This window comes from Odocoileus virginianus, chromosome 2, assembly GCF_023699985.2.
Source record: "Odocoileus virginianus isolate 20LAN1187 ecotype Illinois chromosome 2, Ovbor_1.2, whole genome shotgun sequence".
Lineage (NCBI taxonomy): Eukaryota > Metazoa > Chordata > Mammalia > Artiodactyla > Cervidae > Odocoileus > Odocoileus virginianus.
In genome coordinates this window covers 2,023,595-2,036,407 of record NC_069675.1, presented here as the reverse complement: position 1 = coordinate 2,036,407, position 12,813 = coordinate 2,023,595, and the positions used below count along the sequence as shown (strand labels likewise).

Here is a 12,813-nt window from a genome sequence, read left to right as displayed (position 1 = left end):
GAGAAGGAATTTTGAGCTTTTGCTGAAAGGAGGGGGCTTACTGAGAAAGCTGCTGGAAGCAGAGGCTGAGAAATGTGGCAGACGGTCACACTGTGCCTGGTCAAGGCCCTGACCTGCCATGTTTTCACCGGGGCACCGTCTATCCTATCATCCAGCTCGGAGTGGCTGGCCCTGAGGGCTGCCTGCCCACAAGCAAACATCTGCATCTGGCTTGACCTAGGGTGTGGGGTCAAGAGTTTCCAGCTGCTGGGGTTGGGATGAGGGAGGTACTGATGGGTTCTCTACTGTGGGGGGTGAAGAAACAGTCCCTTGAAGGTGATGGAGGAGGCGGATGACCCTCCCAGGGGAAGGAGAAACAACCAGGTGCTGCGTTGCTGTAGTTGGGAGCCATCTTGGGAGATGAGCTAATATGGGGGAGGCTCCCGCACTGTGGGACAGTTGAGGGGGTCCCAGGGACCATGAGGGGCCCCTGCTCATGGAACTGGGGAGCGGCTGGGAGCTGAGGGGAGTGTGTGGCTTCCCCCGGGCAGGGGATGGGCCCCTGGGGACGGGCAGACAGGCTTCCAGGCTCTCTGCCCGAGGCCCCTCCCTCTGGGCGCAGGAAGGGCACCCACACTAACCCCTCCCCAGAGCCCAGTGGCACCCCCCGCCCCCGCCGTGGATTTCATTTCAACCTCTGCTGTTCAGTCACTCAGGTGTGTCCGGCTCTGTGACCCCATCGGCTGCAGTACGCCAAGCTGCCTTGTCCTTCACCACCTCCTGTTTGCTCAAGTTTGCGTCCACTGAGTCAGTGATGCTGTCTAACCATCTCATCGTCTGCTGCCCTCTGACCTACGCTTCCCAAATGGTGTGCGGGGGCACAGCTTTGGCACCCAGGATGGTCATGTTGTGGCCTGTCGTCACATTTGACCTCAGGGTTTCCTAGAAGTCTAAGTAAGGAGTAACATTTCTTCAACTTTTAAGCAGTGTTCATGGTTAGAAACACATCTGATATGAATCAGCATGCTGATGCAAGCCTACACCAGCACAACCCTGGAAAAGAGTTCTGGGAAACAATGCATTCTCATTCCTTGCCATTCTTTCTTTTTAATTTATGCCTTTTTAATTGGAGGGTAATTGCTTTACAATATTGTGTTGGTTTCCGTCATACATCAACTTGAATCAGCTGTAGGTTATACATATGTCCCCTCTCTCTTGAATTCCCTGTCATTCTGATCCATTTCAGCAACGAGAAAATTAAGTCATGAACTCATGGCCCACTAAGGGGTCTTGTCCCCACAGTTCCTTTTAGAGCTTAGGGACCTGCAGGCAAGGTGCCCCCGGGACACAGTCTCACCCCATCTATTCTCCTAATGGGGTGAGGGAGGTTCCAGCCCCTGTCCTACCCATTGCTACCTGGGAAGTCTTGGGAGGAAGGGGTTTAATAGCTCTCTCATCCTCCAGGGAAACAAAAAGAGTTGCTGTCTCATTTTATAGGTGAGCAAACTGAGGTTCAGAGGCACAGGAGACTTGCAGAAAGAGGGAGTGTGAAGTTCACACCGTCTTACTGCACAGGTTCTCAGAGCTGTCAGGAAGGAGGCGCCTTTGACAAGAGACAAAGGTCTAATCCCAGAAGCAGACACCCACAGCTGGAGGCCTGGACGTGCTGTGCCTGGAGATGCCTCCCCGCAGCCCCCGAGCCAGGGCCTGGGAGCCACTGGCAGCTCAGTTTCCCGTCCCTGGTCTCAACGCTGTCCCCGCCCTGACCGTGAACTTCCCGGGGAGGACCTCAGGGACAGCCTGGAACCCAGGTGGCCAGACTCTGCTCACACTTGTGCTAAGAGCGTGGGTGACAGAGCAGTCGGCCTGGACCCCAGGCTCCCCCAGTTCCTGGTCACCCCAGGGGGACTTGTGCACGCTCCTGGGGCCTGGTTCCCCATCTGTGAAATGGGTGTGATAACAGCACCTGCATCCTCGGGCTGCTTTGAGGGGAAAATGAGATGGTTCACAGGAGCTCCGACAGTGCAGGCCCTCACGGTCACGCCCCCTCCCGCATCTGCCCCCTGAAAGCCTGCCCAGGCTCAGACCCCTGGCCAACCCGGGCCCGGGCACTGCAGCACTGACTGCCCGAGGGGATCTGGGCGCATCAGTTCCCTCCTCTGGGGCTTTGTTTTTCCAGAAATCGGGGGGGAAGCTTTACATGGTTGAGAATTACGTGAACTAAGAACCTCCAGGGAGGACTCAGGAACCCTTCTGCTCAGAGCCCCCATCAGTGGGCAGTGGGAGCTGTGAACACTGAGGTTGAACTGAGGACTCACCACAGCGGAGATGTTTTCACTGTAGTGTTGGTATATGTCGTCTTGCAGGCCGATAGTGACCAGAGTTTCCAGGGCAGAAGCGCTGAAGTAAAACAGGGCGGCGAGGCAATGGTAGGCTGTGTCCTGCAGGTCAGAAAGGGCCGTCAGAGAGGCGGGGTGCCCGTGCTGCTGTGGGCAGCTGTGGCCCCAGAGGGCCCATTGACCCCACCTGTCCCTGCCTGGCCAGGCCCCTCTGTTACCCCTTCCCCGCCCCAACCTCCGATCCAGCCCCAGCCCCCTCCTCACAAGGACTGATTAACTAACCAGGGCTGCTCACTGGTTTGGGAGGCAGAGTGAGGACCTTAAAGGAGGAGGGGCTTTCACCTGAGATGAGATCTAGTAAGGGCCGGAGAGGGCCTCTTGGATTGTTGGAAACTGGTTTTGGACATGGGCTGTGTTATCCGTGGTCACAGTCCGGAGTTTGGGTGCGGTCTTGGCGCCAGTGCAGAGGGAGAAGGTTAGGCCGTGTCCATTGTTTTGCTGTTCATTTTGGGGGGTAGTCTAGTGGGGCTCCAGGTATGGTTAAAAGGAAAAACGTACTAGAACGGGGCTTTGAGTGGTTGTGAATGGAGGGGGTTTCTAAGTCTAGGCTGGAGGCCTTGGGAGAGTACGGGGCCTGGCTAAGGGCCCCACCCCCGTCCAGAGGAGGTCAGGGCAGGTGACCCAGGTATAAGTTCCCCCCTTCACGGGCCTCAGGCAGAATTCATGCGAAGAGCGATCACAGGCCATCCCTCTTCCCCGCCCGGTTCCTTCTGGTGACCCCGCGTTAGAGGCGGGGACAGGAGCGGGGCAGTGAGCACTCCTCACACGGGCAGCAGGACCGCCCTGCCCCTCCCGGAGGTGAAAGCCGGTCCCGCTGGGCGGTGGGAGATGCCGACCGACCCCTGGCAGGTGCGGGAGGGACAGGGAGGGATGTCAGGCTGCTGGTTTCCAGGAGAGGGGAGATCGCAGAGGAGAAGGCAGAGCAGCCCCTGGAGAACCAGGCGGGGACAGTCAGCCTCCTGTGTGGGAGCCCTGGGCTGCTGTGGGCCGCTCGGCCTTGGAGGGCTCCTCACCCAGCACTGGAAAAGCCCGCCCCCCAGGGGAGTGTCCATCACTACCCGCTGCCCCCAGACACGCAGGGCGACTCACCAGGGTGATCCAGAAACTCCAGTTCTTATGGGCACCAACAATATAGAGGCAAAGCAGGAGAGTGGTGACTATGAAGCAGGACACAGACACGAACAGGACCCAGCCCTGGACCAGGGGGACAGGCACCTGGGCCAAGAGGATGAGGATCCACACCAGCCCCCCAGAGACCTGCGGGGGGGGGGAGAAGGGGCGAGGGTCGGACCAGGAGAGCCCAGGCCCAGAGTCTACAATGGAGAGCCGGGCCCTTTACAAATGTTAACCCACTTCATCCTCATACTGAACCATTTGTGAGATGGGCAAACTGAGTCATATACAAGGTAAAAATTCATTAGCAAGAGAAAGGATTTATGCCATCCAGTTTTATCATTAGAAGAGCTAATTCTGAGGTTATATCCTTCCTAACTTTTGGATGGCAGAAAGCAAAGAGGAACTAAAGAGACTCTTGATGAAGGTAAAAGAGGAGAGTGAAAAAGCTGGCTTAAAACTCCACATTCAAAAAACTAAGATCATGGCATCTGGTCCCATCACTTCATGGCAAATAGATGTGGAAACAATGGAAACTGTTGTAGATTTTGTTTTCTTGGGCTCCAAAATCCCGTGACTGCAGCCGTGAAATTAAAAGATGCTTGCTCCTTGGAAGAAAAATTATGACAAACCTGGACAGCATATTAAAAAGCAGAGACATCACTTTGCTGACAAAGGCCCATATAGTCAAAGCTGTGGTTTTCCCAGTCGTCATGTACAGATGTGAGAGCTGGACCATAAAGAAAGCTGAGTGCCAAACAATTGATGCTTTTGAACTATGCTGCTAGAGAAGACTATTGAGAGTCTCTTGGACAGAAAGATCCAACCAGTCTATCCTAACGGAGATCAACCCTGAATACTCATTGAAAGGACTGATGCTGAAGCTCCAATATTTTAGCTACCTGATGCAAAGAGCCAACTCATTGGAAAAGACCCTGATGCTGGAAAGATTGAAGTCAGGAGGAGAAGGGGATGACAGAGGATGAGATGGTTGGATGGCATCGTTGACTCAATGGACATGAGTTTGAGCAAACTCCGGGAGATGGTGAAGGACAGGGAACCCTTGCGTGTTGCAGTCCATAGGGTCACAGAATCAGACATGACTGAGCAACTGAATAACAGCAAGTATTTTTGATATAAAAATATCCTTTCTTTTATAAAATGGTAGTGACTAGTTGATCCTTTTGGTCTTTACTTTGCAAAATGAATTAGTTACACTATGTTATTAGCATTAAAAAAAATTGGCCCCTAAATGTCCAAGTCCAGGACCCAAGAGGGCCTGGTAGGACAGGCATGAGAGAAGTACTCTCTCCTCGTCATTATCCAGAAGACACCCTGCTTAGCGTCCTCAGGGTCGGGGAGCCCCCAGGATGGTAAGGACAGACATAGGGGTCGTGACCTCAGTGCCCCAGTCCAGCTCCCCCTGTGGAAAAGGCACAACCGCGCTGGGAGTCTCTGCACCTGCCTCCCCTTCTCCTGGTCCATCTCCATTCCAGTGAAGTCACCTCAGCCTCTCCCAGCATCCCTAGCCAGAAAAGGCCTGGGCTGGGACACAGGTGGATACAGCTTTGCAGTCAGAGGGTCCAAGGAGCTGCAGAACTTGGCACCATCCTCCTGAGGGTCTGCGGGCTGAGGATGGGAACTCTTGCCCCTCTCGTTATCCAGAAGACACTCTGCTTGGTGTCCTTAGGGTCAGTGAGCTCCAGGAGCGTACGGACAGATGTAGAGGTCATGACCTCAGATCCACAAAGCCAGGGGCTTGTAGACGGGCTTGCCCTCGTTTGGACGGACCTTCTTCTCTCCCTGTGCCCACTGGCTTTACCCAGCAGGATACAGAAGAATAAGGAGGTTTCATGAAAAATATGAATGTCAGCCATAAGAGACAAAAATCCTTGGACGCTTAGATCAGACAGGAGTGGGTTCTGTGCAAGAAAAACAGGAGATCTGGTGGGAGGCACCCAGGGGGCCAGCCGTGCGGCGAGCTCACAACAGCGCGCGTGCCGCAGTGAGCAGAGCGCCCTCAGCCAACGGCACTGCTCTGCAGGGCCTCAGGTTCTCTCTTTGGGAATGGGTGTGGTTGTCAGTTTTACCCTTTTTCTGCCCTTGTGGTCGAGGATTCTCTTCTGATTCACACACATTAGCCAGGTGGGAGATAAACGCCAGTCCCTTTCCTGTGGACGCAGGCTGAGAACTAGTGTCTCAGAGAGCCCCGTGCATGCCAGGGGCATGGGCAGCCTTGCATCAGGCAGCGGACAGACCCCGCCTGGCCTGCAGTGCAGGAGAGGGTGCTCTCAGAGTGGGCTTCCAGGTCAGCTGCGTACGGAGGACTCAGCCGCACCGGCACCCGCACCAAAGGGGCACCATGAACGGAGACCACGGAGGGGCTGGTCTGTCTTAGGGAGGAGTCCTCAGACGTGAGAGCTGGTTGGGTGGTCCCCTTCTGGCCAGGTCCCTCGATCAGCAGTGTCTGGCTTATCAACAGGCATCTGGAGGACACGATGGAGGCTGTGGGAGATTGGCGGCAAGGTTTTGTGCCAGCAGGTGCCCTCGCCCTGAAACAGTGCGCTGCCAGACAGTGATAAACTGACACGATGACAAATCATGTTTGAAAAGTTAAACCAGGCCCAGTGGTAACTGCTCCTATGCCTTCTGGCAGATATAGCAATTTGTTATTAGTATGTGCTCAGAATTCACAAAGCTTTCCCCAGGGTCCTGGCACCATGCTGGTGCCACCCTGAAGGCACAAGACAGGAAGGGCAGCCACAGCATCCTCTGCTGCTTGGTCACCACCCCTGGTCAGGCTGGCCAGAGCGGCTCCCAGCAGAGGACATACCCACTTCTGCCCTCCGTTCCCCCCTTTGGTGAGAAGAGTCTTTGGGACGCCCCTATTGAGATAGGCTATCTGAGTGGTACTTGACCCCAGAGACAAGTTAAATGTTCCCTCAACAGCCTCACCCACTCCCAAATCTACTCAACGTCCTGCCTGAGAAGGGCATCTAAAGAAAAGGTGGATCATCCTTAATGCCCCTGCCCCCTCCCCGCTTGCCTCCTTTCAGCACACACTAGCCAGGTGATCTCAGACCATGCATTTGAGGTATTAATAAATTAATAATTGCACCTGATTGCTACTGAACAGTAACTGTGTGCATCACTTTGTTTATATGACGTTCATTTATTCCTCACAGCATCCCACAGGTTTATACTGTCATGTCCCCATTTTATTGATGCAAAAACTGAGGCACAGTTGCCTGCTCACATCCTCACAGCTGCTGAGTGCCAGCTTCGACAGGGTGGCTGTGGAGCCCAGGTCAGGACCTCTGTGTGTGTGTGACAGTCACACAGCGTGACGCAAGAGCAGTTCACCATGACACCGCCCTCGTATGTAGGGTCGGCTTGAGAAATGGCCAGAGAAGTCACACTGGTGGAGAGGAGGCTGGCTGCCCCATGAGCCTTGCTCCTGCTCCCAGCGGTCCTGCCGCCCTGGGGCTGGTGAACTGCAGAGGAATTGCCCCTCCCCCAGCCCCCCCTGGTTCAGCATGCCCTGTTCTGTGACCCCACTTCTGGCAACAGCTGCGTGGTGTGTGTGGCTCACAGACAGGCTTACACCACCGGGTTGTGCCTGCCTTCCTCTTCCTGTGACGACCCTGCAGCCTTCAGAGGTCAGGGGCTCCAGGGTAGGGGTGCAGACCTGGGGGAGAGCGGCCACGCTGCACCCAAGATAGCACTCTTCCCTGCTCCTGGGCGGTGTCCTGGTCTTGGGAGGGGAGTGGTGTCCACCCTGCTGACCTGGAGGCTGAAGGTCTGGCACCTGCAACTCCCAGGCTATTGGGAAGTCAGGTATGGGAATACAGACTGGGAGTAGAAGCAACAACTCACTGGACCACAGATTTAAAAAACTGATCAAGCCTTTCACACCCGTTGGACTAGAAGAAAATTACGAAGTCTGACTCTACCAAGTGAGGCAAGGTCTGGGAACAACGGAGACTTTGATAAGCTGCTGGTGGGAGTCGGGAGGGTTATACAGTATGGGACCCTTCTTTCTAAAAGAATGCAAAGCAAGCCAGAGTCTTAGAAGGGACCTGAGCAAGCAAGGGTCCTGAGCTTAATTAATATTTATTAGCTTCCTGGTAACGCCACTCCTGGGCTGTGTAAGGTAGAATAACCCTTTTGAACAGTGATGTGCTAACATCTGGGAATAGGAGGATGTGCAACCCCTATGCCCCAGCAAGTCAAATCTCTGTGTGTTCCTGAAAGAAATTCCCAACATACAAGTACAGGGAATACAAGAATGTTCTTTGGCAGTGCCGTCTGTTATCAAAATGAAGCAGATTGGAAATCACCCAAATACCCATCAACAGAAGATGGATAAAGAGTGTCAAGATGTATTAATCTCAGAACAAGGCTGCATGAAAAGCCTGTTGCAGAAGGATACGTACAGGGCAACAAAACTTTCATAAAGTGAGAAAACATAAAACCACACCATGTGTAGTCATAGGTAGTTAGGGGTGCAGTCAAGTTTTAACCCTGAACACACATTCAGCCCTGGGCTGGTTCTGTAGCTGGAAGGAGAAGAGACAGTAATAAGCAGAAGATCCAGGGGGCTTGGATGTCATCTGAAAGTTATATTTCCTTAATACTGAGAGGAACATTAAGATTTGACAAAGTTGAGTGATAATTACATGGGTATTCATTAAAGTATTATATATAGTGTAGTGTTAGTCACTCAGTCGTGTCCGATCTTTGCAACCCCATGGACTGTAGCCCACCAGGCTTCTCTTTCCATGGAATTCTCCAGGCAAGAATACTGGAGTGGCTTACCATTTCCTTCTCCAAAAATATCATATATACTTTTCTGTAATATTTGAAATAGTTCTTAAGTTTTAAGAGGCTGAAGTGGAGGGGTCTCCCTGGTGGCTCAGTGGTAAAGAATCCCCCTGCCAATACAGGAGAGGCCAGTTTGATCCCTGGCCTGGGAAGATCCCCCGTGGCCCAGCGCACTTAAGTCCGTGGGCCACTGTTGAGCCTGTGCTCCGGGGCCCATGTGGCTGAGGCCCACGCGCCCTCGAGCCTGTGCTCTGCGAGGAGAGAAGGTGCCCACACCCCACAGGGGGAGCAAGCCCACTCTCCATAACTAGAGAGAAGCCTGCACAGCAACGACGGCCCAGCACAGCCAAAGTGAATAAATTATTTAAAGAAGCAAATTGACGGGGAATTGGCACAACAGGAAATGAACCATTTCACCTTGACCAGTTCAGTGGTATTTAATACATTCATGATGTGCAGTCCACCATCTCTAGCTCTAAAACATTTTATCACCCCAAAAGGAAACACCATGCCCATTAAACTGCTCCCCATTTCTCTCTCTTCTCAGGCCCTAGGAAACCACTAATTTGTGTTCTGTGTCTACAGATTTATCTATTCTGTGCCTTTCATGTAAATGGGATCCCGTACCATGTGACCTTTCATGTCTGGCTTCTCAGCATAGCGTTTTCAGATTTATTAACTCTGTAGTATGGATCAGTGCTTCATTCCTTTCTATGGCTGAGTAATATTCCAATGCATGGAATATCACAATTTCTTTATTAATTCACCCACTGATGGGACACTTGGGCTATTCCTACCTGTTAGTTATTGTGAATGGAGCTGCTATAAACATGCATGTTTATGAACCTATTCAGGTCTCTGTATTCAATTCTTTTGGTCTTAAATGTAGGTTTGGAATTGCTGGGTCATGTGGTAATTATTATTAGTTTTTAAAATTTTAATTAAATATTTTAATTTCATGTTGGAGGATGGTTGATTAACAAAGTTGTGTTAGTTTCAAGTGTACAGCAAAGTGATTCATCTATACATACACATGTACCTGTTCTTTTTCAAATTCTTTTCCAACTGAGGTTATTAAATATATTGAGCACAGTTCCCTGTGCTATACAGTAGGTCCTTGTTGGTTATCTATTTAAAATATAGCAGTGTGTACATGTCAATCCCAAACTTCCAATCTATCCCTGCCCCCCACCCGTCCCCCGGGTAGCCGCCGTATTGTATTCTCTGTGAGTCTGTTTCTGTTATAAATAAGTTCATTTGTATAATTTTTAAAAGACTTGCATATAAGCAGTATCATATGATATCTGTCTGACTTACTTCGCTTAGTATGATAATCTCCAGATCCACTGATGTTGCTGCAATTGGCATTATTTCATTCTCTTAAATGGCTGAGTAATATTCCATTGCATGTATGTGCCACATCTTCTTTATGGATTCATCTGTCAGTGGACATTTAGATTGCTTTCATTTCTCGGCTATATTAAACTGTGCTGCAAAGAACACTGGGGTGGATATTTCCTTTCAGACCGTGTTTTTCTCCAGATATACACCCAGGAGTGGGATTGCAGTATCATATGGTAGCTTTATCTTAATGTTTTAAGGAATCTCCATACTACTGTTCTCTATAGTGGTTGTACCGATTTACATTTCCACCAACAGTGTAGGACATGTTTCCTTCTCTCCACACCCTCTCCATTATTGTCGTAGATTTTTGTGATGACGGCTGGTAATTATTTCTGAGGAATTACCAAACTGTATTTCATAGCAGTTGAACAAATTTACATTCCCACCAGCAGAGTCTGAGGGTCCCAATCTCTCCACATCCTAGCCAGTACTTATTTTCCAGTTTTTTGACAACAGTAGTCCTAATTTCATGTGAAGTAGTAGCTCGTTGTTGTTTTTAACATCTTACTAATTTAATTTTCATCGCTGTGCAGGCTTTCTCTGGTTGCGGGCAGCGGGGCCCCTCTCCACGTGCAGTGCGCAGGCTTCTCACTGCAGGGGTTTCTCTAGTTGAGGAGCACGGCTCCAGGGCCTGCGGGCTCAGTAGTTGTTGCACAGCGGGTCAGTAGTCTCGAGGCTTTGATTTCACTTTCCTAATGATTAATGACGATGAGTATCTTTTCACATGCTCATTGACCATTTGCATGTCTTCTTTGGAGTACTGTGTATTCAAGTCTTTTGTCCATTTTCTTAACTGGGTTGTGTATGTTTTGTTGTTGAAACAGTTCATAATTAAAAAAACATAAACAACCCTCCCAGATTGGCCAGCTGCTTCTTAGGCCCTTTAGTTCTCTACTCTTTCCACACATCAAAACACATACAGCTTTGTATGTGCACAACTTGTACAGACGAAAATATGAAGAATGGGCATCTGCTTTCTTTTCTGCCCTCCCAGGCACCCTATGAGCCCATCCCCAATTCAAGGAGGAAGTAAAAAATTTGAGATGACACTGAGGCATCCAGGGCCCTCCGGAAGTGGGAGGGAGGTGAGCCAGAAAGCAGGGGAGGAGAAAAAAATTCCTTCTAAGACAGGTGTGAAAGGAGTATTTGGGGCAAAGGAGACATTTCTCCTAGAAGCCCCTACTATCTGCAGGCATCAAAATGACTCATTTCAGGTAGCCCATAGATCTGAGATTTCCTACACCTGGTTTTCTACTTTTACTTGTTGATTTAGTGGGGATCCTCCTCATCACCAAAGACTCCCCCCAGCAGGCTGGGCTCGTCCTTCACTCCAGAGCACTCCACCCACTAAGCGGTGATGACAAAGGAGGCAGAGGGCGCTGGGAGGCTGTCCCTTCTGTGACGCCAGGATCCCCCTACCCCAGCACACACACCTGCCGCCACCTGCGCCAGACCTTGTCCGGGTGCACCAGAGTCTTCTGCATGAAGCCCAGCTAACACACACTCTCGTGACTCTTGTTATAATGCTCCCCAAACAGTTACAAAGGTAGATCAAGCCACTCATCAGGGCAACCTACGAGATACTAGCAAGTCCTTTTGTTGCTTAAAAAATCTCTCTGCCCCACCACACCTCACCTTTAGCCAGCGTCCTTTGTATATACAGTAGGCTCTGAAGGAACCACCCATTCACTGCTTATTCCCTGGTCATAGGTTCTACAGGATCATTTCCAGAAACCCAGCCTCGAGCAAGCACAGGCTCAGTGCTGAGTGAAAGCACAGAGATGAGTGGTCTGGGAAGGAATATTCTAGTGGATACCAGTCCTTTCCACTCTGGGCCTGAGTGTCCCCACCTACAAATGGTGTGGCTAGGTCTAGAGGTGTCCAGGGTTTCTCCTAGATGCCAGTTCCTCCACAGGGGTGCAACCAGGCTACCCTTCTGCCATCTCCCCCAACCCTCCATGGAAGACAGAACCTGCTCCCTTTTCTGTTCACATCTCCTTGACAAGAAGCTGGGGACCCGTTTCTAAACAGGTTTGGACGTTTTCTTTTCCAACAGACTCTCCAGGTGGCCATTTCTGCGGTGGGGGTGCAGGGAAATGCCTCTCATAGCTTCTGGCGTTAAAGCCACAGAAGAAATACAGCCTGCCTACCACCCCACACCCATCCCCGCCTCCCTGCACCGCCTTTAGGCGAGGCCCTGGGAAGTTTAGGCTGAGTCCCCCAGGGAGCACTTCACAGGAGCCCAGAGCAGGAAGCGCTTTCCTGCAGCCTCGAAGCCTCCGGTTGAGGCTGTGCGGCTCCAGTGTAAGGAGGGACCAACCGCAGGGGCAGGAGTCCTTGGATGCTCAAGGTCAGCCAAGTCAGGGCCCGACTCTCACAGGCCCCTCTCCCTCCCTCCATCCCTCACACTGGGCACAATGACTGTGGCGAGCAAATGACGGCCGGTTTTATCATTTCCAGATTGCCACAATTCGTTCACTCACCAGAAACGTCCAAGAGAACATAATCCGGATTCGGTTGCTCCTACAACACCAACCCTATCTCCACACCTCTTTTGGTAATATTTAATTTTTCTTTTGCCAATTTTTATATTTTTTTAAACAAAATCCTAACCATGGAGAGAATTGGGCGCCTCTACAAGGACGTCGATCGCCAAGAAGCCCATGGGAAGCAAGTTGGGAGCGAAGCTTTGGTACCGGCGCGCTGCCGGTGGACCCGGGCCAGCTTCCGACCACTGAGCCGTGTGAATTTGGTTTCTCCACCTAAGCCCCGGTGACGGTCTTCCCGTCGTCGTGGGCTAGAAGGGGCCGGAAGACTGCATGTGGCGGCGGGGAAGAGACAGTCCTCACCGGCCTTTTCTATCCCACCCAGTGGTCCCGGACCAGTGCGGCTCCGGGACGGGCGGGCGGGCAGAGCGCGCGGCACTGCCCACCCCCTCCCACCCCGCCCTCCCTGGCGCATAGCTACTCACAAACTCGAAGACGAAGAGCAGGTCGGGGAAGGTGGTGAAGACCGCGGAACCCCTGGGCAGCCAGTGGCCGCCCGAAGCCGTTCCGGTGGCCATGCAGGCGCGCGGGTGTCCGCCTCGGGATCA

General features: G+C 51.8%; 1 protein-coding gene across 2 annotated transcripts in view; it reads right to left on the bottom strand.

Annotated features, from left to right (window-relative positions):
• The window catches only part of LOC110126875 (myelin and lymphocyte protein-like), a 17,202-nt gene extending 4,389 nt beyond the window's left edge, over window positions 1-12,813 (bottom strand). For both annotated transcript variants that reach the window (XM_020876792.2, XM_020876783.2), the window contains exons 1-3: window positions 12,691-12,813; window positions 3,468-3,635; window positions 2,298-2,420 (exon numbers count right to left, since the gene is read on the bottom strand). In XM_020876792.2, the coding sequence (XP_020732451.2) occupies window positions 2,298-2,420; window positions 3,468-3,635; window positions 12,691-12,783 (384 nt within the window). In that variant the 5' untranslated portion in view covers window positions 12,784-12,813. The remainder of the gene's footprint in view (window positions 1-2,297; window positions 2,421-3,467; window positions 3,636-12,690) is intronic.